General features: G+C 56.9%; 2 protein-coding genes across 5 annotated transcripts; one reads left to right on the top strand and one right to left on the bottom strand.

Moving 5' to 3' along the window:
* Positions 1-379: 379 nt before the first annotated feature.
* On the top strand, positions 380-9,585 carry Rundc3a (RUN domain containing 3A). Of its 2 annotated transcripts, none has more exons than XM_059271909.1 (11): positions 380-512; positions 4,435-4,550; positions 4,952-5,085; positions 5,245-5,330; positions 6,066-6,155; positions 6,254-6,334; positions 6,486-6,651; positions 6,746-6,903; positions 7,642-7,779; positions 7,875-7,981; positions 8,985-9,585. In XM_059271909.1, exons 1-11 carry the CDS (start codon positions 406-408, stop codon positions 9,125-9,127), a joined length of 1,326 nt encoding a protein of 441 aa, XP_059127892.1. In that variant the 5' UTR covers positions 380-405; the 3' UTR covers positions 9,128-9,585. The 2 variants fall into 2 exon arrangements, with proteins under 2 accessions (XP_059127892.1, XP_059127891.1); XM_059271908.1 differs by having other exon boundaries at positions 382-512; positions 4,937-5,085.
* A 730-nt stretch (positions 9,586-10,315) lies between these two features.
* Slc25a39 (solute carrier family 25 member 39) lies at positions 10,316-14,718 on the bottom strand. 3 transcript variants are annotated; one of them, XM_059271900.1, is made up of 12 exons: positions 14,588-14,718; positions 13,731-13,830; positions 13,539-13,598; positions 13,378-13,419; positions 13,025-13,158; positions 12,199-12,266; positions 11,952-12,076; positions 11,609-11,782; positions 11,216-11,325; positions 10,956-11,037; positions 10,797-10,877; positions 10,316-10,702 (listed from the first exon to the last, which is right to left on the bottom strand). In XM_059271900.1, the coding sequence occupies exons 2-12, from the start codon at positions 13,813-13,815 to the stop codon at positions 10,587-10,589; spliced, it is 1,077 nt and encodes a 358-aa protein (XP_059127883.1). In that variant the 5' UTR covers positions 13,816-13,830; positions 14,588-14,718; the 3' UTR covers positions 10,316-10,586. The 3 variants fall into 3 exon arrangements, with proteins under 3 accessions (XP_059127883.1, XP_059127881.1, XP_059127882.1); XM_059271898.1 differs by having other exon boundaries at positions 13,539-13,616; XM_059271899.1 differs by having other exon boundaries at positions 13,539-13,616; positions 13,731-13,842; positions 14,588-14,710.
* Positions 14,719-15,106: the final 388 nt, after the last annotated feature.

Consider the following 15,106-nt stretch of genomic DNA (forward strand, 5'->3'; position numbering starts at 1 on the left):
TGTCTCTCCGGGGGGGACCCCCTCCGCTCTCTCAGGAGCCTCAGTCCTTCCCCTCCCCCCAAGCCCTGTGCCCTTTGCGGATTGGTCCCGGGCTGCTGGGGGGCGGAGCCCTATGGCCCTGACGTCACCGGCTGGGGGGGGGGAAGCGGGCGGCTGGGGGAGGGGGGTGACGAGCCCCGGCTCAGCACCTCGGAGAGCTCCCTCCCCGGCCTTGTTTTGCTCCGGAATCGCTGCCGGGGGAGGGAGCGAAGGGGCCGGGCACCAGGCGTCGAGGCAGAGGGATGGCAGTGAAGAGGACGAAGGGCCCCGGGGGGCAGAAGGCCCAGCCGTGATCCTGCGAGGGGGGCCGGGGCTCCGGGTGGGGTGGGGGGCAGCGGGCGGCAGCAGCAGTGGCCGCACATCTGAATGGAAGCGAGCTTTGTCCAGACCACCATGGCTCTGGGGCTGCCCTCCAAGAAAGCATCTTCCCGCAACGTGATCGTGGAGCGCAGGAACCTGATCACCGTGTGCAGGTGGGCGCCGCTGGCGGTCCGGGTGGGGTGGTTAGAGAGAAGGGTTGGGGCGGGCTGAGAAATCTAAGGGTTGAGCATGCCCACGGGGATGCTCTACAACCGCTGAAAAAAAAGGCCGGACAGCGAGGCTTAGAAGGAACGCGCTCACTATCCTTCCCAGGCCCGGAACCCGGAGGCGGGCCGGAACGCCGGTCCTTATTCTTCTTGGCTAAACCAGGCCTATGCCCGGCCTGAGGTTTGGGGGGGATGAAGAGAGTTTAATTGGCACTGCAGCTTCCTGTGAGAACCAGGAAGTGACATTGTGTGTGAGAGGGGGAGGGGGGGATGGCTGGCTCTCTTCCTGGCAGTGGGGGCAGGGTGGGCAGAGGGGACTCAATGGGGTTGGGGGCGGGTGTCCTCCAAGTCCCCTCTTGCCATCCCTGTCATCTTGGCCTCTTGGGTGGACCTTTCCTAAGAGACTTTCCTATGCTCGACCCTTCGTGAAGTAAGGATGGTTGGTGTTTCTGGGCAGCTGCAGCCTGTGGCAGAATCAACTGGGCACAGCAGCAAAGCCCCTGAATCCATCCAGTGAAGGTCGAGGGCACTACCCTGTTGTAGGAGGCGTCCAAGGCCTAGCTGCAGAAGCCTGGGCCCCTGAGTCCGAGTGCAGATTGGGAGCCCAAATCCCCAAATCTCTGAGGGTGGGGCTGTTGCAGGGCTGGGGAAATTCTCAGCTTTCTTGGACACCAGGAAGTAATCCTTCCCACTTCAGCCCTGCAGTGACTCACCCTCCCTGCCCTGCTCTGAGGCCAGAAAGCTGCCAGCTGAGCAGGCTGTCTCCCAAGCCCCCACCTGTCCTTGCCTCTCCCTCTGGGATCTCCATGCCAGCTGCCTTCTCCACCTGCAGCCTCCACGCCTGCCATGTCCACCAAATGTTTGGACTCTGTTGCTCCTGGATGCAGGCCTGATTGTCCTTCCTTACCAGTCCCACCTGCCTACACGTAAACCTCAGCCCTGTTCCTCCTCCCGGGACACATGTCCACCTGATGCCCAGTCTCCAGCACCCAGAGCTCCTTTGGATACCAGGGCACATACCCAGCCATGTTGTCTCCGTCTCAGAGCCTCCCTTTCCCAGCGTCTTGAAAGTGCTGTGACATCAGCCCTGTGTGAAGGTGGCTGGGATGTGTATCGGTGACCTAGCCCAGAGCACGGTCATTGTCTCCAAATCTTGTCGGTTTGGTGTCAAGAGATTTTGGCCCTTGGATCCACACAGTCCTAGGAGCAAGCTTTTGCTTCAGTCCTTAGCTGGGCAACCTTGTGGAAGTTTCCTAACTACTCTGAGCCTTTGGTGTTTTAGCTCTTAGATTGTACATCTTAGCTGTAAAAGCCATACCAAAGATTGGGTCGCGGTGTGCCGTATTAGATGCTAGCCAGTTCCTGGCGCACAGAAACAGCGATCTCAATGACACTCTTCTTGTTCCTCTCAGCTCTTGGTATCTTTTTCTTGCTTGCCAGGATAGCTAGGGCTTTGAGTGTGTGGGGAAAGGAGGGAGAATCTCTTGGCCTAAGCTGGAGAAACAGAGGTTCGGGGGACTTGGAAGTAGCTCAGAGTGAGAGACAAGGGATAGTTTAGGGGGGTTAGAGACATGACAAAATTCTCCAAAACCCCAGGGACCCCTGCTGCCTCATCACTGTCACGTGGTTCTCCTCCAGCTCCCAGCAGCTCCCTTTAGCAGGCTGCAGGCTCCCCTGGGCCCTGGCCTCCCTGTCTCCATGGTAACCCACACCAGCTATCACTTTTCCTAACCAGGCCCACACCATGGGGTTCCTAGAGGCTCTGACCAGCTTTCAGCTCCCCCAAGGACAGATGGCAGATGGCTGCCGTGCTGACCGAGCCCCAGGCCTCTACTGAAGTCTGACCCAGATGACCACAAATAGATGGTGTCCACCAGAAAGCCCAGATAATGGCCTGATTGCAGTCGCAGGCCTCCCTCCTGGCAGGGCCAGGCTTGACTCCTCACCTGGCCTGTGCCCAGCAATCCATACACTCTCACCTTCCTCTATCCTTGTCTGGGACCTGAACCAAAGCTGAACGAGGCAAGTGCTGGTATTTCCATTTGCACCCAAGGAAAAAGGCTTTGAGTCCCGCAGCTGCTTCCCTGTAGCACATCCCAGCACCGACCTGTCTGGCCTCAGGCTCTACTCCTGGGTAAAACCCAAAGGAGGTGGTGGGGAGAGGCTTGGGTGGTTGTTCTGTTGGCTTGGGAGCCTTAGGAGCCGGTGTTCCATTGAGGCAGACAACAGAGGGCAGAAGCTTCTTAGAGCCTCAGTACTTGTTGTATATTTGATTTTTTTTCTTTTTCTTTTTTAAGACAGGATCTATGTAGTTCTGGCTGTCCTGGAATTCACTGTGTAAACCAGGCTAACCTGGAACTCACAGTGATCCTCCTGCCTCTGCCTCCTGAGTACTGGGACCAAAGGCATGTGCCACCATGCCTGGCTAGTACTTTTTTAAAAAGATGACATTTATTTATTTGTTTACTTATTTTGTGTGTGCATGTGCCGCGGTTTGAGTGTGGAAGTCAGAGGACAACTGATGGGCGTAAGGTCTCTCCTTCCACCATGGAGTTCCTGGGATTGAACTCGGGTCATTGTGCTTAGTGGCATGTGCCTTTATCCACTGAACTAGCTTACTGGCTAAGCCTCAATAATTATCACAGCCACTAGGAAGCTGTAAGTCGGAGCAGAAAGAGCCAAGGATGGAGAATGGCTCGCCTCCTCCCAAGTTACACGACTGATCAGTCCATCTCTGGGGCCTTTAGCCTCCTTTATCTCTAATACGGGGAAGGTGGTCATAAGAGGACCCACCTCTCAGGGCTGTGATAAAGACAGGTGGGTTGATGCCTATGAAATACAGTGCTGGGCACATTGTACAGCTTGGCAAACACGGGTAGAATAAAAGGACATATCCAAGTATCTCCCATGTCCCTGGACACCCTACTCCTGCTCTGTCTTAGAAACAGCAGTAATGAGATGTTAGGAGCTGTGTGTCCTCTCCTTGTTCCACTCACTGCGAAGATGGCAAGTGGAGACTACCGAGGAAGGATGGCAGAGGATGCCGGAGGCTTCAGGAAGCCTAGAGAGAGTGATGGCTGGAGGCTGCTTGGCTCCAGCCCCTCGGCCTCACTTGCCTTCTTTGGCTATCTTTGTGTCTGGGCCCCCAAATCCCTTTCAGGGACCTTCTGCCAGAGCTCCCTCCCACCTGATGTATGTCAGACCCACACCCTGCATTCCCCCCCCCACGCCCCAAGCTCTATACTGCCTAGCTCTGGGCAGCTGGTGTGTGGGTGGGCTACTGAGAAGAAGAGGGAGGAGGGATGTCCCGGAGCTGAGTATCCATCCACCTGGCCGCGCATGCATGCCTACATTCCACGTGCACGGTGGCAGTTCATATGGTCTGGTACAGGTGACCCCCGGCCCCAGAAAGACAGAAGCCCATTCCAACCATGTTGAAAGACTGTTTGGGAGCATGGGTGCAAACTGGCTTCTGACTCCTGATTGACCCTCAGTTCACACACATGGAAAATGCCACTCTGAAGGGTGGTAGGGACAGAGTCTGGGGACTGTCCCCTAGCTCTTGCAGTCTCGTTTTTCTACATATTGTTTCATCCTCTCTCATACCTTGTCCCTGAAGCTTCCTTTCTCTAGCTGTCTCTTCTGCACCCACTCTGCCAATCAGTTTCCTGCCTGTTCCCCTCCCTGCATCTGTTACCCTCTTATTCCACCTAGTCTGGAATCTTCTGTGGTCACTCTGGTTTCATCTGCCCCCACATCACATTCATGCCCTTCCTGACCCCTCCTCTCTCTGCCTATCACATCCTCTCTGACACCCTTCCTCTACCACCCTGTTTGACCCCCTCCCCCTCCCCTGCCCTCAACCCAGGTTCTCTGTGAAAACCTTGCTAGAGAAGTACACAGCGGAGCCCATTGATGACTCATCTGAGGAGTTTGTTAATTTCGCAGCCATTTTGGAGCAGATTCTCAGTCACCGTTTTAAAGGTAGGCCATCATCACCCACCCCTTCCAGCCTCAGCCTGTGGCTCCAGCCACCACCCTGCTCTGATATCTGTCTTCTATGGATTTCTAAACGCCATCCCTGGCCCAGGGCTCCCTTCTGGGCTGTACATAGAAAGAAACACACAGTACCAGGAGACTGGGGAAAGAGTCATCTGCCCACAGCTCCATCATTGGGCATGCAGCTCTCTCTGTTGGCAAGCCCGCTGTGTATGCTGGGGGAGGCAGTACGTGTGTGTGTGTGTGTGTGTGTGTGTGTGTGTGTGTGTGTGTGTGTGTGGTGGCTCATGCTTATACATGCGAGTGCTTTATGACATGGACCCTTTCCAAACTCCCTGGTCTTGCTGAGTCCCCTCCCTGCCCTGGCTCAGCTTGTGCCCCAGCAGGTCCAGTGAGCTGGTTCAGCTCCGATGGGCAACGGGGCTTCTGGGACTATATCCGACTGGCCTGCAGCAAAGTGCCCAACAACTGTGTGAGCAGCATTGAGAACATGGAGAACATCAGTACAGCGCGAGCCAAGGTGAGGGGCCACAGCAGGCGTCAACACGCCCGACCCCCGCTTTGGACAGAGGGGACCTGTCCTTACTTACCCCTTGCCCACAGCACTGGGAAGGGTGACCATACCGATGTTGCACATATAGGTCCCTCTGGGACAGCTAAAGGTGATCGTGCTTTCTAGGGCCGGGCGTGGATCCGGGTGGCTCTCATGGAGAAGCGTATGTCCGAATACATCACCACAGCTCTTCGGGACAACCGAACTACCAGGTCAGACAGACCTCTCAGACAGCAGTATGCACATTCATTGCCTAAGCCTTAAGTCCCCACAGAAACCCTCAATATCTGGACTACAAGTTCCAGTATGCACATGGTGACAGGACTGCAGAGGCCTCAGTCATGTACCATTTTACTTGGCCTTGCGCCATGACCTACAACACACAGCCCCAACAGTTCCACAAACAAAGGCACTCACTCTGTTCTTCCAAGAACAGAGTTCCAATGTGTGGAGGAGCTTCCGTGCTTGGCCTGGGGGGTTGCCAAGAAGGTGGGTCCTGAGGGTCAGAGATCACAAAGCAGCCCCCACATGCCATTGTGGGGGCAGGAAGCTATTGAGGTTAGGGGTCCCCCCCTCAACCTGATTTTTTTTTTTTTACTACATTCTATCCCTAGTCTTCACATTTCAGAGTTGTCTTTTGAGGATCTACTGTATGTATGACAAGCACTAATGACTAGGACTTGCTCCCTGATTTAAAGGATTGGGGTGACCCAGCGCTTGATAGAGGCTGCTTAGCTTAGAGAACAGAAGAGTGTCTCTTGTCAGGACGTGTGCATTGTGATGGGGGTGGGGGTGGGATCAGACGCTAGTTCCAATGAGAGTCCAAGAAGACAGTCTGGTGAGCAGAAAGCAGGCATCTCCTTCCTTCAGGAAAGTTTATAGTAAGCCAAGCAGAGAAGTCCTGGGTGTGGGGCCCCTTGGGAGTCTCTGTTCTCCTCTCTCTACAGACGGTTCTATGACTCCGGAGCCATCATGCTGCGGGAGGAAGCCACTGTCCTCACAGGGATGCTGATTGGGCTGAGCGCCATCGACTTCAGGTGGGGTCTGCATGGCGGTGGTGAAGGGGACTTTCTCCCCCACAACTGTCCAACGCCCCTCATTCCCTCCCCACACCCCTGTGGCTCTTCTGCCCCAGCTTCTGTCTAAAGGGCGAAGTTCTGGACGGGAAGACGCCGGTGGTCATCGATTACACACCCTACCTAAAATTCACCCAGAGGTGAGCAGCCCCGTTATTGCGGTGGGTGAGGAGATGGGCACCGGAAGGGCGCTGAGTGTCATCCTGGTGTCACTGCCCAAGGGTCGGAGTTGGGGTGCTAGTGGGGCGAGGCGGGGCGGAGCCGGCCCCACCCACTGCTCCCGCTCCTAAGCTACGACTACCTGACGGATGAGGAGGAGCGGCACAGCGCGGAGAGCAGCACCAGCGAGGACAACTCGCCTGAGCACCCCTACCTGCCTCTCGTCACCGACGAGGACAGTTGGTACAGCAAGTGGCACAAGATGGAACAGAAGTTTCGCATTGTCTATGCGCAGAAGGTGAGCGGGGCAAGGCTCGGGGAGCTGGGTGTGGTGTGGGCAGGGTGCAGGCTGGGACCCCCTTGGAAGTCCAGGCTGAGCTGGCGCCCTACAGGGATACCTGGAGGAGCTGGTGCGTCTGCGCGAGTCGCAGCTGAAGGACCTGGAGGCGGAGAACCGGCGGCTGCAGCTGCAGCTGGAAGAGGCTGCAGCGCAGAATCAGCGCGAGAAGCGGGAGCTGGAAGGCGTGATCCTGGAGCTGCAGGAGCAGCTGTGAGCCCGCCTCCTGCCCTGACCCGACCCCTGTGAACCCTAAAATGACTCCATTGGATGGCATCACTTTCCTGACACCAACTTCCAATTCGCATCAGCCCACCCAGCCCATCCCCTCTTCCAATATCTTGCGGTTGCCAAACATTACCCCCAACATTAGGATCCCTCAGCCTCCAAGAGCCTCCATCACCTCAGCTAGACCAGCCACCGCTGCAGGGACCACATTACTCATGCGACCTCAGCAGCCTTCAGCTTCATTGTGCCACTCCCACTGTTCAGACCTCTGACCTGCATCACCCAGACTCCACAGCCTAGAACATTTCTTCCCTAAACCTGTCCCAGCTAGCTAGCATAAATCCCACCCCTTCAAGAGTACCCACCCTCTCCACTTTGCCCATACGTCATTCTGACTCCTAAACACTCCATCACTCCAACTCCCAACAGGGGCGCACCAGTCCTGGCCACCTCTGCCCCTAGGCTATCCCTGTACGGCTCCAGGATCTAACACTGCCTCCCTGGCTCCTTTTAGAAATATGGCCACATTATGTAGCAGGTCTGAGACTTGTGTTCCTTCTGCATCCACTTCCTAGTGCTGGAATTCCACGTGTGTGCCATCACCCCTGAGCCGCATATATCCCCATTTTTACCAATCAGGTTTCCTTTCTAAGCCCTGGCCCATGCCTTTGCTGAGTCTGGCTTCCCTTTTCCAGCCAGGCCTGATCCCCCTCCCCCTCCCAGGACAGGTCTGATCCCCGGTGACCATGCCCCCCTGGCCCAGGGTTCCAAGGAGTTCACCACACCCCTGGTCAACCAATGGCCCTCCCTGAGCACACTCAACAGGCCTGAGGGTGCCGGCAACTCCAAGCTATATCGGAGGTAAGCCCCAACCCAACTAATGCCCCCAACCCCACTCCCAGGAAGCAGGGCCTGGAGCTCCAGGCCACTGCCTGCACTTCTCTGTTCTGCCACAGACACAGCTTCATGAGCACCGAGCCGCTGTCTGCAGAGGCCAGCCTGAGCTCAGATTCCCAGCGCCTGGGAGAGGGCAAGCGGGACGAGGAGCCCTGGGGCCCCATCGGTGAGCATGCGCCCGCATGCGCACACCCACACCCACTCGGTATACTTCAGGGGGTCCGAAGTGAAGCAATGGCTGAACCCTTCCCTCAGCCTTTCCTCTTCTTACAGCACCCACGAGGGAGCTTGGTTTGGGGATTCAGAGAGAACTAGTGCAAATTTACACTTCACCTCCTCTACCTGTGAGCTTGGTCTCTTTTTGCTGACCCATATTCCCATCTGTAAAATAGGGATATTGGTAAAAAGAACCCCCAGTGTTCATGTATGGAGAGGGCTCATACTCCAGGGATTGCTCAGCCTAGTTTGCTCTACCACATGCACACTCAACTGCTTGCCTGACCAATGTTTCCCCCTTTTCTTTGGCTGCCAGGAAGCTCAGAACCAAATTAGTGGCTCCCTCCGAGTGAATGCCCAGGACTTCAACGCATGCATTTTGTGTTGACCTCACTCACCCCTGGCTCCACCTTGGTTCTTCCCTTCCTAGTTCTCCCAATGCCTGGACTTCCTGTCTTTCTTTTTTTTTTTCTTTTTTTTTTTAAATATATAGATATATAACTACACTGTATCAGGTAAATGGATTCTGACACACAGCAGGCTTTGGATATGTAACCCACCACACTGTGTTTGTGACTGTGTGTGTGTGTGTGTCTCTCTCTCTCCCCAATCAGACTGTGAGCTCCACGAGGGCAGGGACCATGTCTTGTCCATTCTCTGTATTCCCAGAGTGTGAACCAGAGCAAATGCTTACTGTGTGCTTAATAAATGGACAAAGAGGCTGAGGCTCAGGGGGAGACAGAGATATAAACTGACGTTTACAATACAGTGTCCCAAGCCTCATGCAAGGCATCCTGAGTCAGGGTTTAATTAAAAAATGGCAGATACTCCAGAAGAGGCCAAGAGTCTCCTGGGGGTGACCTGAGAACTGTCCTTTCACTGCCCATCCATGAAACCCCCTGGCCCCCACACACAGTCTGGTTGGTCCAGCCTCACCTGCCCTCTCTCCCCAGGGAAGGACCCCACGCCCTCCATGCTGGGCCTCTGCGGCTCCCTGGCCTCCATCCCCAGCTGCAAGTCCCTGGCGAGCTTCAAATCCAACGAATGCCTGGTGAGCGACAGCCCCGAGGGCAGCCCAGCGCTTAGCCCGAGCTGAGGAACAGAGTGGGCAATGCCAGCCCCGAGGGCAGCCCAGCGCTTAGCCCGAGCTGAGGAACAGCGTGGGCAATGCCAGCCCCATCTGCTAGGGGCCATGGACAACTGCCACCTTTGAGTCCCCCGACCCAGGCAACCCTTCAGGAATGCTGTCCACCTAGCCAGGGGTCTCTAGGGAAAGACAAGCAAGTCTCTTCCTGCTTCTGGCCAAGGAGGCAGGCGTTGCACTGGGAAGTGGTGGGGCCGGGGGAAGGGGCACCCAGGCCACAAGCGGTCAGTCCCCTGGGGAAGCCTGCCTGGTTCCCTCTGCTCATCTTCCACACCCGCCTCAGGAGCAGGTGGTCCAGCCCTGGCATTCCGGCTGCCCTGCCTCTGGTCTGCCCCTGTATACCCTCTGAAGTCACCCTTCCTTGGTACCTATGTAGGGAGAGATTAGGCAAATAAAAACCAGAGGACTGAGGTGGCTTCATCTGTTGGGGAGTGGGGCAGGGCTCCATAACAGGGCCTCTTGACTAGCATGTGCCCTGTGGGAGGGAGCACGTGGGGTCATAATTCGAGGTGGGGGCCTCCTGTAGATCTGCAGTGCTCTCTGGCTCTGACCCCTCTACTTCCTCAAGCCCTGGCAGACTCTTGAGGGTGTGCTTTGCTGGGGCATTTCCCTGCCACAGGCCTGTGCCACTCCATTGTGGCCCAATGTTTCAGGCCCATCCATTGTGCCAGAGCTGGCAAGTAGGCAACTCTGCCCCAGTGATGCCACCTTGGCATGCCCTGGGGAGATGGCCTCTTGCTCTCACCCCACCCCAACACAGCGGCCTAGCATGGAAGGACCTCACCACCACATCGGCAACCTTTCACCTCCATCCGACCTGTCTGGGTACCCCGTAAGGTGGGAAGCTTTAAAGACAGTCTCTGGCTGGCCTGGACTCACTATAGACAGGCAGGCTTCAGACTCAAGAGATCCACCTGCTCTACACTCTAGTGCTGGGATTAAAGGTGTGTGCCACCATGCCCAGAGTGGCAGTTTTGTTTTTTTTTTTTAAGACTGAATCTAGCTTTGCAGTACTGGTTGACCTGGTACTTGAGGCAATCCTCCTGCCTCAGCCTCCCAAGTGCTGGAATAACAAGTGTGGGTGACCAACTGGGGACCCCCAAATGCACACACATATCCTGAGACACCGCAGTCACGCTGTGCACAGAAGGTCATCATCTTTAGATGGGGAATAAACAGGGCTGCCTGGCCCGAGATCCTGATTCCTCGGGGCCAGGCTACAACAAATATCAGGGATACAAAGAAAGGGGCGGCTGTTAGATTTGGTCTTGAACTTGGAGGTGGACGAGTGGTCGTGGTGGGAACAGCAGGAACCCACGTGTGAGGGTAGCCTGGATGACTGGGTGGGAGGGAAGGCACTTGGCTCAGTCTCCTGTCCCGACCCGCGCAAGAGCTGGTGGTTCCTTGCCTTTCAGTGGTCCAGAGGCTGTTCCTGGTTGAGCCTCTGGAAGAAGCTTTTGCCAAACTCGTAAGTGCTGATCATGATGGCACATGAAGGAGCAGCCTTGATGATCCTTGGGAGGAAACCTGTGGTGGGAGGTCGGGCCTCGGTTAGGGGACCAGGTCCTTCATATACGTGACATGGATAGACACAGTACATGTGCACACAGCAGGCACCCACCTGCAAAGAGGCCCCTGGTGCCCGATTCGGCCTGGATTCTCCGAAGCAGGAGCCAAGTGGAATCAACTCTTGGGGGCTTCACTGCAAATTCAAGACCCGGCTCAGTGGGACCCAGTTTGGGCCCCTGCCTGCCCTCCACCTTGACCAGCCCCAGCTCACCTCTCACAGCCTCCACTGACCCCAGTGCGATCTGTCGCTGGGTCTTCACCACATCAAAGGGCAGAGTAAGAGTGGCAGCCACCTGGCGGGGTGGGGACATGGCTCGGCTCCATTCCCAGGCCCCCAGGAGTGGCTGAGGAAAGCAAGGAGGCTCCCGAGCCGGCACCGCTCTGTGGGGACCTTCTGGGCATCTCTGCTAACTCCCACTCAGGGTCCTGTAGGACACCTTTGGTGGCCTTACCCCCAACCCATCAACTCACCATTCCTGAGATACCACCAGCCACGAAGCTGACGCCCACAGACGTCTGGTCTTTCGGTCTCAGCCCGTTCAGCCAGCCCTTTGCCAGCTCATAGTTGAACCAGTACAGAGCTTGGGAAGCAGATACACTCATTAAGGGGGGGCAGGGAGTGGGCTCCAGACTTCTCCTCTCCCACCCCAGCCAGACCACCCTGGGTGCAGGCTTGCCTGCTCTGAACCTCCGCAAACACACACTCCATCCCCACCCCCAGCCAGTCCACATCACAAACTAGGAACCCCAGGCTCAGAGAAGTGATGTGGGTTCATGGCCATTAGTAACAAGGGAGGGACTTGGCTGCAGACCCCTCGAACACTAAGGGCTCTTTTACCCTACACCCTGAACCCAAGTGCCTACCTGAGAAGGGCACATCTCGAAGGGCGGTGGGACCCCAGCCCAGCCACAGTGAGCGCCAGCCACCCTGAGCCACCGAAGCTTGAACACAGGTAGCTAGCTCCCGGTAGGACACGTGCTGAGCCTGCAGCTTGGTCCGCACAAGCTCCAAGGGGCTGATCACCGTCACGGTGCCCACTACGGTTGGTAAGATAGTGGAAGGTCAGGCCACAGACGCCAGGCATCAAAACCCAGCTCTGACCCCAGGGTCTGAGGGTTTAGTATATCTCTCCACCCCCAGGCTGGCAGAAGATGCTGCTGGGACCCAGGAGGGACAGAGAAGATCAAGGGCCAGGGCTGTGCTCACTGCGGGCGAGGGCACCAGCCATCATGGGTGCACAGAGGTCAGAGGTTAAGGACTGAGCACACAGGAACGCCTTGAGCTGGTCATAGGCAGTGAAGTAGACAGCAGTTGCTGGCACAGTCATCACCCTAGGAGCACGAAAAGGGGCCACAAAAATCACCTAAGGGCTCCCAACCTTTCAAACACTCCCTCCCTCACCCAGCCAATAGGAGTCAAGGGAAGGAAACACCCCAAAGACTGAGGTACTCACAAGGTGGCTGGGAGGCCGCTCCATAGGGTCCTAGTGCCCTCATGCCTCACGATCTTCACAAAGGCATCCTGACCAGGTCAGCACCAGCCCAGGGGAAAGAAGAAGGCATGAGCAAGGTCAGTGATATCTCAGGCAGGGCCTGGCTGGATGCCCTCAGCCTCTGCCCACAGTCCTGAGTCCTGCTAAGAGCTAGTTAGCCCCTCAGGCTTCCACACATGCAGCTCCCCATCTTGTTCTAGGTGGACTCCTAGTCACCCTTTAAAGACTTAAGGAGGGGCCAGGCAGTGGCGGTGCACGCCTTTAATCCCAGTACTCGGAGGCAGAGGCAAGTGAATCTCTGTGAGTTCAAGGCCAACCTGGTCTACAAAATTGAGTTCTAGGACAGGCGCCAAAAGCTACACAGAAACCCTGTCTCAAAACAACAAAAACAAGCCGGGCGGTGGTGGCGCACACCTTTAATCCCAGCACTCAGGAGGCAGAGCCAGGTGGATCTCTGTGAGTTCAAGGCCAGCCTGGGCTACCAAGTGAGTTCCAGGAAAGGCATAAAGCTACACAGAGAAACCCTGTCTTGAAAAAACCATAAAAAAACAAAACAAAACAACCCTTAAGGAGGGCTAGGGTGCACTTTTCAGTAGCAGAGTGCCCGACTAGCACATATTAAGATATTACCGTTATTGTTTTGATTCTCAGCATCAGGACCAAAAATCCTGAATGAATCCCAGGCAAGCCCTTTCTACACCGAACAGTCCACCCCTTACCTGCTCTGAATTCCCCATACCTGCAGCCTAACCAAACCGAGTCCCCCAGGTACACAGCTGCTGCTTACCAAGGTGCCGGTGAATCGGGTAGGATCCTGAAACCAGGTGGTACAGCGGGTACCATTTGGGCACAGGTACAGCGGCTCCAGGACGCCGTTACAGTAGAGGAGGCACTTCCCTGGGGACTGCAGAGCAGAGGGTGCTGGAAGAAGGGGACGGGCATTAGGGTGGCAGGGCCTGGAACCTTGCTGGGTGATATAGCTGGGTCACTATGTGGATATTCCTGCGCAGGACACAAGGCTGGCTAATGTGACCTAAAAGTATATACTAGTCTATGACCACGGGCACCCCAGGTACTCTAGGGACACTGGAACGCTTCTTTCCTGGACCCTTCCAGGCTCTTGTGCCTCGGGACACTCACATTTGGTGTAGGAGAGACTCCAGAATCTGGAAGGTGTCAACTCTGAAACACAAGTCATCCATAGTGATCAGGACTGCCCCACACACTGGGATCCCATCTCTGGGAGATCCATAGTTTGTCAGGCAGCCCCCCTCTATCTGGCTCCAGGTTCAGGTACTCACCGCTGGCTACTGAGGGCCTCTGAGACTGAAGGCGGACCTTCACCACATCCAGGGGTGTCACTGGGGAAGGAGGCAGATCTGAAGGCTCCTTCGGTACCCCACTCACCCTCTTCATTATCAGAACCAAACTGCCTCCAACCTCCAGCCCACATCAACCCCCAGCTGCCCACATCCCACCTCCCCAGGTCTTACTGAAGAGGGAGGTGACCACAGCCCCAGCTCCCGAGGCCACCATTTGCTGAAGGGGGCTAATGCCCCCAGGATCCTGATCATCCATCTTGGAGTTTCAATCCTGAAAAACAAACTGCAGTCAAATGGGGCTAACCCTCTGACATTCCTTACCTTTGCCTGGGGAGAGGCAGACACGAGGTGAGGCACGCTGGGATTTCACCAGCAGGGAACTCAGGGCACATGCAGAGCCTGCCTCCATAACCTTTGAAATTGTTGTAAACGTCTTCACTTTGTCAAAGGGGAAACTAAGGCTCAAGAGATGCGGTGACCTTCAAGGTTACGTCATTAGTTTGGAAAGAAGCTAGAATAGCCGTTGGCCAATGGCAGTGACGGCCAAAGCCACTTCCTCCGCCACATGCTTACAATGCACCTCTGGACTTCAGAGGCCAAAAGATCGAAACACCTGAGCCTTGTCCCTCCACCCAACATCTGGGCGGGCACAGGAGCGCCCTGGGCAGGAGAGGTGGAGTTGGGCATCAAGAGAAACGTGTAAACAAATCTGGTGATAGAGAGGAAGGTCTATCTTCCCTCTCGAGATTGCTGGCCCTCCCCCACACTGCCAGCCCCGGCCAGACGGGCCCGGCCGGGAGGCCTGGACGGAGGCCACTCTCTGCCTCCTCTCTCTCTTAACTACAAGCCGCGGGCTCAACCGAGATGGAAGCAGAGACCCGCTAACAAACCCTCTCTCCGAGATTCGACCGCACTCCATAGCCAGGCCCAGCCAAAGGGGCGCCTGGCGAGGCCCACCCCTTCCCCCAGCCTCGACTAGGGTTCCCCGGGGACCCTCGGAGAACCCACTCCAGTTCCGGCCCGCCCACCTGGCTCTGAGTCGGTGCTTGCGCCGCGCCGCGCCAGGGGCCTGGCGGGCCCATAGCGGCTCCGCGGCCGGTGCAGGGTCCGCGCGCACCCGCTCCGCACAGCGGCCGCCTGGGAGAGCAGGGGAGCCGGCCCCGCCCCCAGCAGGGCTAAGCCCCGCCCCGTGGGCCGACTGGCTGCGCGCGCGGAGTGCAGCGGGGCCCGCCCCCTCCCACCGGAGTCCCGCCCTTGCGCCGCGGCCCCGTGGGCGGGTCCCCGCGGCCCAGCGCTCCTTGCGGCCAGCAGGTCAAGGTCGCCGACTGCACGGAGCGTGCACCTGGCTGCAGTATCTCTGCGTCCCCCGCCCGCGCCCCGCAGGAGCGCAGCCCGGGGAGTCCGGACCTGCGATCCTTGGGACTTTTCCAGATCGCGTGGGTATTGCTGCTCCGCGACCTTTATAAGGCAGCGGCCGCGAGGGTCGGTTCTTCAAGGTCATCAGAGCATGGAGCAGCAATGGCAGACGTTCGCCCACTGAGCTCCCC

This window comes from Peromyscus eremicus, chromosome 8a (genome assembly GCF_949786415.1).
Source record: "Peromyscus eremicus chromosome 8a, PerEre_H2_v1, whole genome shotgun sequence".
NCBI lineage: Eukaryota > Metazoa > Chordata > Mammalia > Rodentia > Cricetidae > Peromyscus > Peromyscus eremicus.